Raw genomic sequence first — 18,041 nt, forward strand, 5'->3', positions numbered from 1 at the left:
CTCCTCTGACGCAGGGCCCTTTCTGGGTTCTGCTGTGCCCTGTCCCTCCAGGTCTGTGGTGAAGCTGTGGAGAAGTGGGTTGGCTGTTGTTTTTTCTGACTTCCTGCGTGCTTCGGAAACCTCAAAGAAAGAACAGCTAAAGGAAGAAAGGGCTGAGGACCGTTATGCCAAAATAGACTTACATCCGACCTGGGGGGGAGCTAGGTTCATGACTGCTATGGAACGAGAGCCCAGGATTCTGACTGCCCCCTGCCATTTCCTACCTGGGGCTGGAAGTAGGTAGGGGGGTCCTGGATATTTTCAGGTTTGGATCAACTGTACCTTGGGAGGTAGCCTCAGTGACTCTTGAGAAGCATTTATCACTGAAACCAGACCCATTAAAATGGAATGCTTAATTACCTCTCTACCACAACTGTTTTCATTTCTCTGTCTCCTTTTCTGCATACACCTAGCTATAACCACGGGCACATATTTGTGTAGCAAATACGCATAGAATCTCTGGAGTTTTTTATTTTACTTCAATTGTGTATGCCTAAGTAGTCTCCTAACCCTAACCCTAACCTTTTAGAACACGACAGGAATTAATTTATGAGTGAAGCTCTGTACCTGGGTGAGGAAGACAGAACTATGGGGAAATGCCAGGCTCGCTCTCTTTCTTCCTCCCTCCCTTCTTTCCTTCCTTCTCTTTTTCTTTTTTCCTGATGGCACATTGTGAGCTACCTGCCCATAAACCCCCATTCTCAGGGCCTCCTACTCAAATTGTGACCCACAGATGGGTCCCTAAGGGCCATTTCTTCCCCAGCCTAGCCTAGCCACCTGGCTCCAAGTTTGTATGCCTGCCTTTGGGTCCGTGAGATCTTCTTCTTCCATAGCTCTTGTAAAAGGATAAGAGCAATTTTGCTACCGTTCGGGCTCAGAAAATTTTGGCTTGGGATTTCCCTTTGTATTTTATTTTGTTTTTCTAACCAGGGGAGAAAAAATTCCTACCACACTTTGAGAAGTGCTTGAGAACATTGTGAGAGAAGAGCTACAAGCTGGGGGATTTCTTGCCACCATACTCAGGTTTTCCCTCCCTTGGAACTACTGTGGCTAGAGTTTTAAAAGGCCAGAGTTCCCCCCAATTTTTTGATTTTTCTGAGCTCTGAATAATTAAAGCCGCCTATTTCTGCTCTTTCTGTCCATTTCTCAATAATAGGCTTGGGTAACAGTAAGAAACTAAAACAGAAACCACCACTGTGCTCTGGACTCAGTCTCAGAGACAGCCAGGAATGTCCCACACTTAAGAATCGTAACTCACTGAGGTCTGTCACTGCACCAAGTGTTTGTCAGACTCCACCCTGCCAGTGGGAGCCTGCAGCCTGGGAATGGGGAGACCTGGGTTCCAGCCGAGAGTCCTTGCGTTTTAGTCTCTCTGAAACTCAGTGCTCACCAGCAAGACAAGGGCCAAACCAGCTGTTCTGCACCCTCACTGGTATGTATCAGAATCACCTGGGATGCGATTAAAAAATACAGATGACTGGGCCTCAGCCCAGAGATCTCCATTCATGGAGACGAAGACAGGGCTAAGGACTGGGATATATATACGTATACATACGTATATATTGTTAAAGCAAAATTATTCAGATACTTGCTAAAGAATGGTAAGGCAGGCTTTATTCAGGGAAACTACTATAGTGGAGTTTTGCAGTAGGGGAAAGAAATTGAAATAAAACAAAGAAAAGTGGAAACGATTGCCAAGGACCAGGGTGGTGGTGCTGGTGGGGTGGCCAGTGGATGGACAGGGTGAGAGGGCAGGGTTTTCCTTTTCTAAGTTCACCTAGCAGGATTCTTGTTGAAGACAGGCTACAGTGACCAGAGGTTACCTGGGGGGTGGGGATGGGCAGCAATAGAAGGTGGGGAATTCTGGCTAAACCCACTTAGTGGGATTCTTGCTAAAGCTGGGACTCTACAAAGACAGAGATGGAAGGCGACGTCCAGGCCTAGTAGAGCAGACGGCTCAGAGGAGCCTGACTGAAGTTTGGTCATGGAGAGAATCTTTGTCTATATGGGTATTAACACGTGTACCCACAGCCAGGTGAGGAAGGCCGGGTCCAAGTGCTGTTAGGGGTGATGTATCAGGTCAAATAGTCCACTGTTCTCACCGTTAGAATCCAGAGCCCTGGGGTTGTCTGTGGGCGGAGGCCTTCTTCTCCTTCTTCTCCGGCAGTCCCGGACCCATTACTGCAGGGTGTGGCAGTAAAGAGCCCACACCCGGAGCCCTCGGGACAACATGGGAATCCCTGCCCTGTGATCTTCAGGAAGTCGTTTTGCTCAACCTCAGCTGCCCCATCCTTGAGATGGGTGATTAACAGTACCTACCATTTCAATTTCTTCTTAGGATTAAACGGGCTCTAGGTTAACCACTGTCAGTTCTCAGAAGTGAGCCTGCTGCAGGCGTGTAGGGGAGGAGAAAGGAAGGGGACACGGGCTCAGGGGCTCAGGGCTGGAGACGGAATCAAGGTCACAGTGTGGCAAAGACCCCCCAGGCCTTGGCAGGTGCTCTGGTCTCTTGGAGGACTGTCTAGGGTTAAGGATAACTTCCTGTAGTCCCAGGTTCTCTTGACAGATTTTATTGAGCTTTCTCTCTGCCTTATTCACCCCAATTCCTATTTTTATTTTTTATTTTTTTCTTCCTGTTTGGCCAGGTGGCCTGCGGGATCTTAGTTCCCTGACCAGGGATCGAACCCATGACCCCTGCAGCGGAAGCGTGGAATCTTAACCACTGGACTGCCAGGGAAGTCCTGACATCTAGATTTGGGGCCTATTTGCTCTCTAGCCTAACTCTGGGGTAAGAGGATTGGCCACTGTGGGCTACGTGGAGGGTGCAGAAAGTAAGAAAGTCAGGCTGTCAGAGGAGGAGCTAGAGGTTGAAAGGAGAAAGAGGGCCAGCATCTGGCCTCGTGGAAGCCACTTAATGTTTACATATATTTAACCAACATAACAGCAAAACTTAAGGTCTATTAACTGTATGTAATTCTAAACGTACGTGCATTTTTACGTAGTTATAGTTATAATCAGTATGTGAACTTCATTCCCTGTCACTTAACATTTTTAATATAAATATTTTCATGAATCACCACTGTTCATGTTTTTAAATGGCGTATATCGTTAATGATATTGCTTAGAATTCGCCCCCTCAGCATTTCCCTGAGCATTTTGTTCTGATTTCACTTTCTCTCTATTATAAATAGTACAGCTATGAACATCTTTGTGCATGTGATCCTTGCTCCCTCTTTAGTTATGTGGGGTGTGCATTTCCCACAGTTGGGTGGCCAAGTCAATACATGTGAGTTATTTGTTTTTTATTGAAGTGTAGTGGATTTACAATGTTGTATTTGTTCCTGGTGTACAGCAAAGTAATTCAGTTATACACATATGTGTGTGTGTGTGAATTTTGTTTTCAGATTCTTTTCCATTATAAGTTATTACAGGATATTGAATATAGTTCCCTGTGCTATACAGTAGGTCATTGTTGTTTATCTATTTTATATATAGTAGCGTGTATCTCTTAATCCCAAACTCCTGATTTATCCCTCCCTCCCCCCCTTTCCCCTTTGGTACCCATAAGTTTGTTTTCTATGTCTGTGAGTCTGTTTCTGTTTTGTAGATAAATTCATTTGCACTGTTTTTTAGATTCCACATATGAGTGATATCATATGATATTTGCCTTTCTCTGTCTGACTTACTTCACTTAGTACGATAATCTCTAGGTCCATGCATGTTGTTGCAGATGGCATTATTTCATTATTTTTTATGGCTGAGTAGTATTCCATTGTATATATATGTACCACATCTTTATCCATTTATCTGTCAATGGACACTTAGGTTGCTTCCACGTCTTGGCTATTGTAAATAGTGTTGCTATGAACATCGGGGTGCGTGTGTCTTTTCGAATTACAATTTTTGTCTTTTCTGGATATATGCCAGGGAGTGGGATTGCTGGATCATATGGTAGCTCTATTTTTAGTTTTTTAAGGAACCTCCTTACTGTTCTCCATAGTGGCTGTATCAATTTACATTCCCACCAACAGTGTAGGAGAGTTCCCTTTTCTCCACACCCTCTCCAGCAATTATTGTTTGTAGATTTTTTGATGATGGCCATTCTGACCGGTGTGAGGTGATACCTCATTGTAGTTTTGATTTGCATTTCTCTATTAGTGATGCTGAGCATCTTTTCATGTGCCTGTTGGCCATCCGTGTGTCTTCTTTGGAGGAATGTCTATCTAGGTCTTCTGCCCCACGTGAGTCATTTTCTATTCAACTAGCTTGCTCTTCAGGAAGCCGGTTCTGAATCAACAGGCAATTGTACCAGTTTCATTTCAAGCCCATAAACATAAGATTTTATTATTTTTCTCCAGGTGTCTTGGCTGTTTAAAAGGTTTGTAGTGATACCGCAAAGTGGTTTTTATTAGCATTTTTAACTGCTGAGGATTTTCCCATCTATTTTTAATGTTCCCAAGTCTTTTCACACACAGGTGGCATCCTGTTTGCTGGACGGAGCATCTAAATTTGCACTAAAGTGAAAGCTGATCACTGCAGTGTACAGATTGGGGACACCGTCATACTTAATGGTTTGAGTATCTGTTTACAGAAAGCAAATTTGTAGTGTCTGCTGGAGTTGCAAAGAGTAGCAGATTGGGGGTTGGTAGGTGGAGAAGCTTGTTCAGGAGGATGTTTTCGTTGTTTTTAAGGTGGTCTTGGATGAGGGGACTATACCTCTACTGTCAGACCTGGCTTTGTACTTTCTGGTTGAAAAAAAAAGTACTTGAGTTTTCATTTCATTGTCAATTTTTTTTCTGTTTATTAAATGTATCATCAAAGATAACAAAATTCTACATCGTCATGATTATTACACATATTAATATATAAAAGGCCAGTATTCCTTTTAGCGCTGCAGGGCTGGAAACTGATGTTTATGTGTAAGTTTTTGTGCGAGCAGAATTCTGGGGCCATATCAGAAAAGCAGTGTTCATCTGGAACCACCTTGCTGTGCGGAGACAAAGCCCCTAGTGGTGGGACTTGGGCTGTGAGCTGTGTTTGTTGGGCTAAAATGGGAAATCTGAGTGCTGGTCCTGCCTCTGCCACTTAAGAAAAGTGACCCCAGGCAAAGTGCTTGGTCGCTTTTCCTCATCCTCCAAATGGGAGTGGCGTCTGCCTTGAGAGATAGTAGCAAGATAGCGAGTGTTCAAACACTCTAGAAAGGGGTGCACGGTGGGTGTTCTGAGCATGTAAAGACCACTGCTCTTTTTTTAGATCGTTTTTTAAAACTTTTTATTTTATATTGGAGCATAGCCAATTAACAATGTTGTGATAGTTTCAGGTGCACAGCAAAGCGACTCAGTCATACATATACATGTATTCATTCTCCCAGACTCCCCTCCCATCCAGGCTGCCGTATAACATTGAGCAGAGTTCCCCGTGCTATACAGTAGGTCCTTATTGGTTATCCATTTTATTTATTTATTTATTTAAAAAATTTTATTTAGTGGCTGCATTGGGTCTTCGTTGCTGCACGCGGGCTTTCTCTAGTTGCAGCGAGCGGAGGCTACTCTTTGTTGTGGTGCACGGGCTTCTCATTGTGGTGGCTTCTCTTGTTGTGGAGCACGGGCTCTAGGCTCACGGACTTCAGTAGTTGTGGCACATGGGCTCAGTAGTTGTGGCTCGCAGGCTCTAGAGTGCAGGCCCAGTAGTTGTGGCGCACGGGCTTAGTTGCTCCGTGACATGTGGGATCTTCCCGGACAAGGGCTCGAACCCATGTCCCCTGCATTGGCAGGCAGATTCTTAACCACTGCGCCACCAGGGAAGCTCCTAGTTATCCGTTTTAAATATAGCAGTGTGTACATGTCGATCCCAAACTCCTTGACCATCCCTTCCTTCCACCCTTCCCCCTGGTAACCATAAGTTCGTTCTCTAAGTCTGTGAGTCTGTTTCTGTTTTGTAAATAACTTGATGTGTATCATTTCTTTTTAGATTCCACAAATAAGGGATATCATACGATATTTCTCTTTCTCTGTCTGACTTACTTCACTCAGTATGACAATCTCTAGGTCCATCCATGTTGCTGCAACTGGCATTATTTCATTCTTTTTAATGTCTGAGTAATATTCCATTGCGTATATGTACCACATCTTCTTTATCCATTCCTCTGTCCATGGACATTTAGGTTGCTTCCATGTCTTGGCTGTTGTAAACAGTGCTGCAGTGAACATTAGCGTGCACGTATCCTTTCGAACCATAGCTTTCTCTGGATATATGCCCAGGAGTGGGATGGCAGGGTCATATAGTAGCTCTATTTTTAGTTTTTAAAGGAACTTCCATACTGTTCTCCATAGTGGTTGTACCAGTTTACATTCCCACCAACAGTGTAGGAGGGTGCCCTTCTCTCCACACCCTCTCCAGCATTTATTTTTTGCGGATTTTTCAATGATAGCCATTTTGACTGGTGTGAGGTGATATCTTATTGTAGTTTTGTAAAAAAGTCTGTTGCACTTTTTTAAAAACCTTGACTTGGATGAAGGAGTGGGGTCCATCTCTTGCATGGCAGCCCGGCAGCCATTTGAAACCAACAGTCCCATCCTCATTTCCCAGGACTCCCATCCCCCTTTAGCCTAAGGTCTGCCTCCCAGGCTCCCCATGCTCTGAAAGTCCTGGGATGTTCACCATAGAACACAGTTTCTCAAACCTCGGGGCTGCGGGCCACCAGTTCTGTAGATGAAGTTGTCTCCATGCCCCGGGGGGAATCACTGTCCTTATTTTAGGGATTTTCTAGTGACCCCAAAACCACGTTAAAGTTTTCGGCAGCTCTTTCACAGTGACTAACAGTGACTTCACAGCTTAAACCCCATTGTTTAAATCCATGCTGTTGCTAAACCACATCTTCCTCATCCCAGACTGGGGAAGATTTTTTTTTTTTAAGTCTACGTAAAGAACTTCACATTTATCCCATTTCACTGGCTGCATTCTGTTCCCCTTGGCGTGTTTTGCCTGCCTGTGCAGATGTCAGGGGCCCTCTGTGGTCTTCAACCAGAGTCACAATCTTCCCCTAATCCTGTGCTCAACATGGTGCTTTTTGTCTAATAACCACAAACTCCTAAATGCCAAATAAAGAGGCGTGAACAAGGACCCATTCAAAAAGCCATCGGTCCTCAGGTTAATACAGACACTTGATCAGCAGTTGTTGGGAAAAACCATTTGGCCAGTTATGAGTTCACCTTCTTGTCACTTGGCCTCCTCATCTTCTTCTCAAGAAAATGGGGAAGAATTCAAAATACTCAACTGTAGCGTTGATTCATTGTGGTACCGAATTTCCCAACCCAACAACCAATTCTGTATCACATGCAGAGAGGCAAATGGGATTTGCTGGAGCTGCAGGCTGGGAGAGAAGGAAGAGGCTGACATTGGGACTCGAAGCAGAGGAGAATTTAGTTTGAGCTTAACGAGGACAGAATGTGGCTTTGAAAATTACAACTTTTTAGGAAATTGGAAAGTCACAGGAGCTCCGGAGGAAGGAGCGCATCTTAAAATTCTGTGCTGCCGTGCACCTTGTAGATTGCTATCTTGAAGTGCTGGGTGGTGATACCACTGCGGGACCAGACAACATCAAGGGTCAGAGGCAGGCTTGAAGCAAGTGACTATAGAATCTGCCCCCATCCTACTCCCGGGTCACTCACTGTTCAGGCCGTGCGGTGCTGGAATGAGCTCTCACAACATGCATTTCTCCCCAAGTCTGCCGTCAGTGAGATCATGTTGGTAGCTTGAAATCAGCGATGACGGAAGTATTGACACAAGAGAAATCGGCAAATGCTGCAGACCAGGCCATCTTTGCCCTGGATTGCTGGTGAAACTCATGCCAAGGCCTTATGTGAGCCACTCTTCTGCCTCCTAGCTCATGCCTGGCTTCATCCTATGGCCAAAATTATATTTTTTAAGTGAAAATCTGCTTCTCCATGGGGTCTTATATTGTCACCGTCTCCTCTCATTTCCCGGCAGCCCTTCAGCACCCTCCTGACCAGCCCTATATCATAGCACGTGATTTCCCGAGCTTGCTGTGTCACCTTTTCCTGAGATCCAGGCGCCCCAGAGGCAAGTCCTCTCCTGTGATCAACTAATACCCAGCAGAGACCCCTATTAGATCCCATACCATATGGTGGCTGCTTTGCTCGAATCCTTTTCCTTTTTACGGTATTGTGAGTCTCTGCTGGACGGGGACCCTCTTCCCACTTTTGCTTATCTTCATACCTCCGGAGTCTGGTGTGTCTCCTGAAACATAGCAAGGCAGAGAGAGAGAGAGAGAGAGAGAGGGAGAGAGAGAGAGAGAAGTGGAGGGCTGGGGGAAGAGGGAAAGGGGAGAAGAGGAAAAAGAAGAAAGGCGGCGATGGGGGGAGAAAAACGGGCCAGTCCGAATCACTCATGAGCTGGCCGACTAGGACCAAGGGGGGTGGGATTTCTTGAAGGGCTGGGGAGCTAGCGGCGCTCAGAAGTCACACAGGAGGTTAAGAAAACTCTGCCCAGCTGCAGGGATCAAAGTCCTTGAACCAGTGGGAGAACAGAGGTTCTGTTAACAAGGAAGGACAGGTAATGCGTCTCTGTTGCCCCCCTCCCAGCGCCCTGAGAGCCAGCTACGAGTCAGGTGACCTCTGGGTCGCGAAGTGCTGGCAACAGAATGATCTGGAGTGGGTCGTGTGTGCGGGGGTGACGAGCTGAAAATGTGGGAGACTCTCAAAGGTTTTTTGAATTACATTGAATTATAGCTGGTGCTAATCACAACCTTCCTGGCTCCTTCCTTTGCAAGGTAATGGGGAGGGACGCTCGGAGAGGAGGGGAAGGGATTAACCAAGTGATGGATTGGGTGGCCCTGGAGCGGGCAGAATGCCGACCCTCATGGGAACTGGGGTTTGAAAGGGCCCAGGGCTGGGGAGGGAACGCTGTGTGGAGACAGTAGGGCCCAGCTTCCCAGACACGGCAGGCCTGGCTCCCCAAGACGGCAAGGTCATTGCCAATTCGTTAAGTGGCTGCTCTCAGCAGGCCTTTGCAGAGGAAGGGCATGTGTTCCCCATTTTGTTGATGGGGAAACAGCAAGAGGAAGTGACTCAGAGACAGAGTGGAAATAAAATGTGTGTCTCATGACATTCTGGCTTCTGCTAGATCCAAAGGGCTGGCGTTTTGACTGTGTCCTGTGGGTTCGCAGGACAGACGACGGCCCTCCATGTGAGCAGAGAGTAGGAGGTAGAGGTGTTCTTTTCAGGTGCCCAGGCAGGTGGAGAAGGTGGGTGTTGGAGGAAAGGCAGCCTCAGAGCCCTGGAGACAGGAGGGGCTGCCACCACCCCCTGAGCCTCGACTTACTGGGCCAGTTTAATTTTTTTAAGTGGGCGCTGGTATTGGGTTTTTGGTTCTTTCTTCTGCCAAGTCACAGGCGTTTTAAAAATACATGTGCCAGGGAGTTTACATAGGTAATCTCTGATTTTCTAGGAAGTTCTGCAGGATAGATAATGTTAGTCTCCTATCCCAAGAGAGGAAACTGACGTCTAGAGAGGTGACACAACTGGTAAGTGGCAGACACTTAAGGCCACCACGTTGCCTAGCTCTGAAATCCTTCGTGAGTAACGGCCTAGAATTCTGCAGCATGGCAGCCCCGAGGACATGAGTTTTAAACCCAGGTTCGAATGAGTCAGATGTGTGTGCCTTCTCCCTGACATCGTGCCACCTTCCTGATGAATGGTGCCCTTTCTGTGCTCCCTGAAGTCATGGACAGAACTTTCAGTCCTCAAGACATTGCCTTTTACCCTTGGAACTCCCAGCGTCACTCTCAAGTCTGGTTCCCGAAGAGGCCAAGCTTCCAGGCCAATTGGTAAAGGCTGTCGTTGTCGTTTCATAAATGAATTAACATTGAAAAACCAAAAAAAAAAAAGGTGGAAAGACAAAGTTAGAATAAAAGACTGCCTCTCAAATGGAATACATTCAGCTTTATGATGGACTCTTTACAGTGTTCTTATTTTTCTCATTTTGCCATGGACACGGCGAAACATCACCAAAGGCCATCATCCACCTGCCAACTGCTGTTTGGGAACTCTGTCCCATCCCAGCTTGACGTCTCAAGGCATCAGAGCCAGTTGGTGGCAGAGCCGGACACTAAGCCCTAAGCATGGTGGCAGGACGTGACACCAGCAGCCCTCTCGCCATTGGCAACATGGTGGCCTTAATTCTCTGCCGCTTACCAGTTGTATGCTCTGGACAGTCACCTCGCTAGACCTCTCTCACATTACCTATCCTGCAGAATCCTCCTAGAGAATTAGAGGTTACTTACATACTCCCTGGCACACAGTATATGCTCAATAAGACGTAACATTACCTTGCAGTGTCTTCAAGATCAAGAGTGTATTTTTCTGTGATGTTGACCCCTATAACCCTGACATCTTCCCCACACCAGGAGCACAGCCCTGAGGACAGTGACAACCCAGAGGATCTGAAGGGACTTCAATCCTGCTTCAGTCTCCCCTCCCCCTTCAGGCAGGTGAATGTCTTGCCGTTCAGGAAGAGTGTCATTTATTTTCTTCCTGAAGACTTCAGGGACTCAGAGATTGTACCGCTTCCCTTAGTGCCCTTGGCAGGTCTTGGCCAAGACGTTCTTATAGCCAATCAAAACTTTTCCTGTTTTAATTTGAGCCCATTTCCTTGTGTTTGTTATTCTTTGGCTTTGCCTTGGGCAGATCTGGGGGTTGGGAGACAGCCGGAGCCCACGGTGGCTCTGAGCCAGGGTTTTCTCCAGTGCCGTGGGACGGTCTCTCCTCTGACAGTGCCCATAGGGTCTAGGGCAGGCCAGGATGCAGGGAGGAAGGATTGCCAGGCTGGGGTCCAGGTCTGGACTGCAGGAAGGAGCAGGGGTTTTGGCTCACACACTTAGAGTCAGAGGATTTTGTGATCAACAAAATCCAGAGACAAGCTACTGATGAGAAATTCAAGTAATCAGGCAAAGTCTGGAGGAACAGGCAAGTTCTGTTGTCCAGAAACAGGAGCTAGAGTCAGCAGGTCGTTCTCATGTCTTCCTAACTGCACCCAGTGCCATATGTTGGTAGCTTGAAATCAGCCGTGGTGGACCTGGAGAGAAGACTATGCGTGACGTTGAGGGCTGTGTTCTCCAAGACCCCCAAGGCAGGTGACTGAGGCTTTCCTTATATAACACACCTTTCAGTTACTCTTCTTCAGAGAGTTTTGGGGGACCCCTTGGCAGTTCACTGCAGATCTGTACTGACAGTTGGGAGTTTTGGATGCCCTTGAGGGAGTTGCCACGTGTCAGCAGAGACGTGGGCACCACCTTTCTGGGCTGAGGTCTTTCGGCCAAACACCTCCAAGACCTCTCATGACCAAGTCCTAGCTTGGGGAGGGGTGATGCTCTCTAAGCCAGGAGGACTCTGGATTCTTCACAGACTGGGGTGTTCCATGCTGGGTTGACACATTTCTTCTTGCATGGAGTTTGTGCCCACGTCTGTGGTATCAAGAGATACTACTTTCTTCAAAGGCAGATGGGAAGGTGGGAAAAACTTTGAACTTGGATTCAAATCTGCTTTGGGGTCCGAGTTTGCTACTCAACAAGCATGATCCCTTGACCAGATGGCTTAAAATTTCTTGAGTATGTTTTCTCCTTTGTAAAATGGTCATAATCATCTCTGCACATCTCCCAGGATTGTTGTGCAAAACACATATGTTTCTTTTAAAGTTTTTAAATTGTAATTGTTTTTGGAATAGATAGCCCAAGGTTACCACTACAAAGGACTAAGGGCAGACCTGAGCATTGGTCTGAAGGCAAAGGTAGATCCCGGGTGACTGAAATGATTTTGCTAAGATATTTCAATGGGATCCACGTTGACTACTATGAGTGATGGCTCCTGAACCAAAGGCCAGGAAAAAACCGATGACGATAAGAAACCAGTGTCATCCGAGTGTGTTGATGATGGCCAACATATCAGTCTAGGTTGGATGTAGAATATGAATACTGCTCTTTGATCAGGGTCTGGTGGGGGCTGGCTCCTGCGTGGGCTAGGCACTGCCCAGTTAGGCTGGGAAACGGGAGTCAACGATCAGGCTGTGGTTTCTCATCATCACATTTTTGAACCTACAGTGACGCATTACTATCACCCAAAGTCCGTAGTTTACATCGGGGTTCAGTGTCGGTGTTGTGCATTCCATGAGTTCCGACAAGTGTATGATGGCGTGTATCCATCCCTATCGTATCACGGAGAGTATTTTCACCGCCCTCAAAATCCTCCATGCTCCTCCGATTCATCTCTCCTTTCCCCCAAACCCTGGCAACCACTGATCTTTTTACTGTCTCCATAGTTTTGCCTTTTCCAGAATGTCATATAGTTGAAACCATACAGTTTGTAGCCTTTTCAGATTGGCTCCTTTCACTTAGTCATATGCATTTAAGGTTCCTCCATGCCTTTTCATGGCTTGCTAGAGCATATCTTTTGGGCATCGAATCATATTCCGTCGTTTGGGTGTACCCCTAGTAAGGTAAGATGTTAAGAATAGGGGACTCTGAGTGAGGGGTATCTGAGAACTCTCTGTATTATCTTTGCAACTTTTCTGTAAATCTAAAACTCGTTTAAAATAAAAAGTTTATTAAACAAACGAAAAAGTATTCCACTGTCTGGATGTACCACAGCTTATTTATCTGTTCGCCTACTGAAGGACATCTTGATTGCTTCTAAGTTTCGGTAATTATGAATAAAGTTGCTATAAACATCCATGTGCAGATTTTCGTGTGGACATAAGTTTTCAGCCCCTTTGGGTAAATACCAAGGAGCATGACTGATAAATCATGTAAGAGTCTGTTTAGTTTTGTAAGAAACCATACAACTGTCTTCCAAAGTTTGCGCCAGCGATAAATGAGCATTCCTGTTGCCCCACATCCTCGTTACATGTTTACATCCTCTTGGCCCCTCAAGTTTAAAAGTACCACATCTCATTGCACCACTGGCTGTAACCGCAAGGTTAAAAGCACCGTGGGGACCTAACGCCCTCCCCCTGCAGACTCTGCCCTGACCTCTGTCCTGGCGAAGCTTTCTGACTTGCTCTGCCTCTGATACTGGGCTCTGCCTTTCAGAGAGGGCTTCTCTCCTTCACTCTTCTCTTCAGCCAATGACACACATCACATGTGAAAGTGGAGCTTCCAAGATCGTAACAGCCAGATCTCTTGTATTTTACTGACATATTATTCCTACTTAACTGTTCTCTTTCAAACTCTCCCCTAGTATGTCAGGGAGTCCCCAGGGTGTCTCTGTGTGCTCACCAGCACCAGTACCCTTTGGGTGGGAATGCTGCCTGGGCTGGGGGGTATCTTCTGAATGGCACCCCGTCCCCTTCACTGTGGGTGTCCAGAAGCCACATGGCGTGACCTGCAGCTGTGGGTATAACGGCCTCCTTCCAGCTCTGAGTCCACGTTCCCACTGGCCAACCTGATGACACTGCTTGCACCCCTATTTTCCAAATGGTCTTTGGGGTGTAGGCCCTTTGGCTTCCATTGGCATGATCTAGTCCCTGGGGACAGACACCATATGCTACTCCATTTCCTTCCTACCCAGATGCCTGTTTCACAAAACTGTGTCATGAGACCCCTGCCTGGAAATTAGTTTATACAAACAGATGCCCAGGGGTCATGGGGCCCCTGGCTCAGTAGACACAGGAGATCCTGAACCTAGGACCAGATGTGTGTGTGTTATTGATGGTTATATATATATATATATATATATATATATATATATATATATATATATATATATATACGGTTTGTCTGTATGACTAGAGTGTACGCTCTTTAGGGGCAAGACATCCTTCCCTCTTTTTCACATCCTATAGCAGATTTGTCATGGTCCCTTCTGATGTCCCCTTGGGCCTTGCCATTTCAGTATTCTGCTTACTTTTACCTGCCAGCATCTGCATCTTTTTGCCTGGGGACTTCCTCTGGCTCTGAGTCCACTCTGCCCTTGTGCAGAACTGGCTGGAAATGCTGGGACGATGGCTGTTAAGAAGTGGTGTGTCTGTCGCTCGCTGGCTGGAGTGGCTCTACAGCGTGTGTTCTGTCCTCGCTCCCAGGGCTCCCAGCAGGGTTCCTCTGCCGTTGTCCAAGCGATCGCTCCATTGATAAGAGGCTGCCTTCCTTTCCCTGTCCTACACGTCCCACTCCCTGGTAGGTTTCCTGGGGTTGCCTCTCAACCTACTTCCCCGGTTTCCTTATTGAAGGTCTGGGGAAACCGAGACACACACCCAGTACATAGCAGAGGATTGGCACACGGGACAGGTCCAGTAGACATTGAAAAAAGGCATGGATGCTTCTAGAATACACATACTAGTCTCTAAAATAAAGCAGACTGGGTAGTCTTTTCTCCATCTGTCTTGTCCCAAATTCTGCCTGCCCAGGTGGACTCAGGCTGGCGCTCTGCTCCTTGTCTGCCTGCCCTGATGGAAGGGACACATCCTGCTTCTTTCCTTGTCCTCATAGCATCTCTTTCATGTCTTCATAATACACACTGGCTTTTTAAAGGAATGACTCCTTGCAGCTAGTGACTGTCTGTTTCCCTTCTAGTGCCCAGCAGTGTGATTGAATGAACATAGACTTTGCTGCCACATCTAAAATATTTGACTCTACATTTGTATTTTTTAATTAATTTTTATTGGAGTCTAGTTGATTTACAATGTTGTGTTAGTTTCTGCTGTACAGCAAAATGAATCAGTTATACATATACATATGTCCAGTCTTTTTTAGATTCTTTTCCCATATAGGTCATTACAGAGTACTGAGTAGAGTTCCCTGTGCTATATGGTAGGTCCTTAATAGTTACCTGTTTTATATGTAGTTGTGTGTATATGTCAATCCCAATCTCCCAGTTTATCCCTCCCCCCCATTCCCTCTTGGTAACCATAAGTTTGTTTTCTACATCTGTGACTCTATTTCTGTTTTGTAAATAAGTTCATTGGTCCCATTTGTGTTTTAACTTTGCCAGCTCCGTCCTTCAGCCCCCAGCTCCCAGTCTGAGGAATGTCCGCCTAAAATCACAGTCTCCTGTTAGAAGGGAGAGATTCTTCTGTAAGAGCGGGTTCCATATGAGAGCTAAGCTTAGTGTGGAAGAGGTTCTCAACCCAGCCTGGATGTTAGAAACATCCTTAGAAACTTAAAAATACCAATGCCAGGCCTCCCACTGACAACCTCAGTGGCAATCTCTGGGCACAGGGTCTGCATTTAGACTTTCTTGACAGCTCCCCAGGGGCTCCTAATGTGGAGGCAAGATCGACACCTCCAGTCTGGAGCTAGAACTTCCATTGCTTCCTTTGGGTATTTCTGCTTTAGACCAGTGGGAATAAACCCTACAGAGCTGTTTGTTGTGGGATCCAGAGGCCAGGACCAATCTGGCTGAGATTTGGGGTGATCTAAAGACTCCTAGGATTCTTACAGTCTATACAGATGTCAACCAAACTGTCATCAGAACTGGGCTGGGTCTGGAGGCCCAGCCCCACCTCTTCGCCCCGCAGCAGAAAGACCTCGCAGATTGGGCTGCCGGGGTGCTGTCCCTCTGTGTGCAGTGCGTGATGCTCTGGGAGATGACTTCCTGTGGGACTGAGGCTTCGAGCCCTGAAAGCCCAGGTTGGCGGCTGCAGGTGCGGGTGGGCGGAGCCCTCGGCTACTAGGCTGGCCCCCCAACCTGGGCCCTTGCCTGTCTTTCCCATTCCAGTGCCCTCCAGGCCACCCATTCTCCACTTCGATTCCTTCCCGGCTTCTCTCCCCTTGTCCCTGTTTCTCTCCTGCTATTTTCTACTGTCTCGCTCTTCGCTTTTTCTGCTCAGCTGTGCCTTGGAACCAGGCTGGGGCCGCCTCCTCTCAGAGCTGCGTTTGCAACGTGTGGGCCCCTTGCCTGGGAGCCAGTGTGGGAGGAGAAAAGTGATGGCGAGAGGGGGCTTCTAGCAGAGCGCTCACAGCCCGCGAGCTCTGGGTCCAGGTCGATACCTGGACGTTTAGGCAAACTGCTCCTTTATTTGTGTTTCCGCTTCCCCATCCATGAAGCCGGATGCCTTTAAGGGGAGTTTTCGGGAGTGGGTGAGTGTGTGCTTTGCACAGGTCTCAGAGCTTGTTGGGTGCTGTCCCAGGGGGATGAGGCGTGTGGGCCCACACCACTCATTTCAGGGCTGTCCCTCTGCTGTCTCCACAGGACTGCGATGTGCCGGTCCTAGCTGCCGTCTGAGAGGATGTCCGGGGTTTCTGAGACCCTGAGCCGAGTGAAGGTGGGCACGTTACGTCGGCCTGAAGGCCCCCCAGAGCCCATGGTGGCAGTGCCAGTAGACGTGGAAAAGGAAGACGTGCGGATCCTCAAGGTCTGCTTCTATAGCAACAGCTTCAACCCCGGGAAGAACTTCAAACTAGTTAAATGCACTGTGCAGACCGAGATCCGGGTGAGTGTGGTGGGTGCTGCCTGCTCCGTCCATTTGTCTGTCTCTCCCTCGTCTTCCTGGGTAGCTGAGCATCCCTCCTTCAGCCTAGCAGGCTCTCCTGTATCCACCACCTGGGCTGGGGGCCCTGGAGGGATGTTCTTAGCCTGTGGCTCCAGGCCTCCTCTCCAGGGCTCTGCAGCCTGAGGCACAGATTGTGTAGCCTTTGTTTGAACCCCAGATCGTTTGCTCAAGCTTTGATCTATCTCATTTCAACTCATTCAATATTTATGACATTTGAGGCTCTGCAAGGGGTGTAAGCTCACCCCACCCTCAGAGGGTTTACACTCTCATGGAATTGGAATACACAAGCGATTGCATTGAAAATAGAACAAAAGTGGTTTAGGACATGCGCTGCGTGCTTACAGAAGGGAGCTGTGAGGCGGTTAGAGGATGCTAATGAACTAGAGATGCCCTCGACCAGGGGCATGGTTGCCAGGCCCTTTCTGAGGCAGTACTTCAGCTGGCTTACTTTCACCCAGGGCCTCGGAATCTGTTTTGCAAATCCAGGTACCCACAGTCATCAGGGCACCTAGACACCAGGAAGCCAGTTCTCTTTAGCCAAACGTGTAAGAACTTGTCATCAGAAGCAGAGTCACAATACACTGATTGATTTTAAATGCCTACGTTTATTGAATAATTACTATGTACATGCCTGACTCAATCCCTTTACATTATCTCACTGAATCCTCCCCACAGCGCCATGAGGTAGATACAATGAGGATATCCCTTTCCACTCTCAGAATATTCCTTTCTGATGATGCAAAAGAAAGCCAAATCGATTCTCCAGAGTTTGCTTAGTGGGTTTGTAATTTGAACAAAGGAAGCAGGAGAACCTTGGGAAAACTGCACAGGTCTGAGAAAGCTGGATGAACCATCTCCAATCCTCTCATCACTAATCCTTCCCTGTCCTGGAAATCAGCATCCCCCAAACTCAGTCAGTGTCTTTTCTGCCCGGTGCTGGCAGCAGCCTCTCCACGTCTGTCCCCTTGGCTGCCTTCTGTCTGTAACAGCACACGCTGTACTTCAGTACACCCGAGCAGGATGTAATTGATTAGGTCACTGTCTTAGCCAGTTGTCACAACTGGTGATGGTTTGGTTCTTCCCTCTGTTTCCTATAACTGATTTGATTAGGGCCTTATTTGCATCTTATGGTTCCAGATCTGTAGGTACAGTTGTGTCCCGAGAGCAAGCCATGGGCCCTGTCCTCCAGGAGGATGTTTTCATGTCTCCTTAACTATCTACTTCTTGAGTCTTCCTTTGGGTGTATCATCTTTGCAGATAGCTGATGCCATCTACCGTGGGGTTTTCGAGTTTAATTTTCAGAAGGCAACCCGATTCCCATGTTCGGAGCACCTCCCTGCTTTTTTGTGCTGAAAACCAAAGAGCATCTGGTTAGACCAGATTAGAGCGTGTTCTGTGGCATTATGGTGCAAAGGGACCCTAAAGGATTGGTAGATTGGAAGAGGCAGTGCTGAGGAGAGCAGGGGGCTTTCCAAGAGGAAGGGACAGCAAGAACAAAGGCA

At 47.3% G+C, this 18,041-nt stretch overlaps 1 protein-coding gene across 4 annotated transcripts in view; it reads left to right on the forward strand.

The window, feature by feature from the left end:
* PTK2B (protein tyrosine kinase 2 beta) overlaps nucleotides 1-18,041 on the forward strand; it is a 139,340-nt gene that overhangs the window by 60,178 nt on the left and 61,121 nt on the right. For 3 of the 4 annotated variants that reach the window (XM_060015200.1, XM_060015202.1, XM_060015199.1), the window contains one exon: nucleotides 16,239-16,479. In XM_060015200.1, the coding sequence (XP_059871183.1) occupies nucleotides 16,276-16,479 (204 nt within the window). In that variant the 5' untranslated portion in view covers nucleotides 16,239-16,275. Of the gene's footprint in view, nucleotides 1-1,456; nucleotides 1,472-16,238; nucleotides 16,480-18,041 lie in introns of those variants that run through there. The other variant, XM_060015201.1, reaches the window with a different exon arrangement.

The sequence above is a fragment of the Delphinus delphis genome, chromosome 6 (assembly GCF_949987515.2).
Source record: "Delphinus delphis chromosome 6, mDelDel1.2, whole genome shotgun sequence".
NCBI lineage: Eukaryota > Metazoa > Chordata > Mammalia > Artiodactyla > Delphinidae > Delphinus > Delphinus delphis.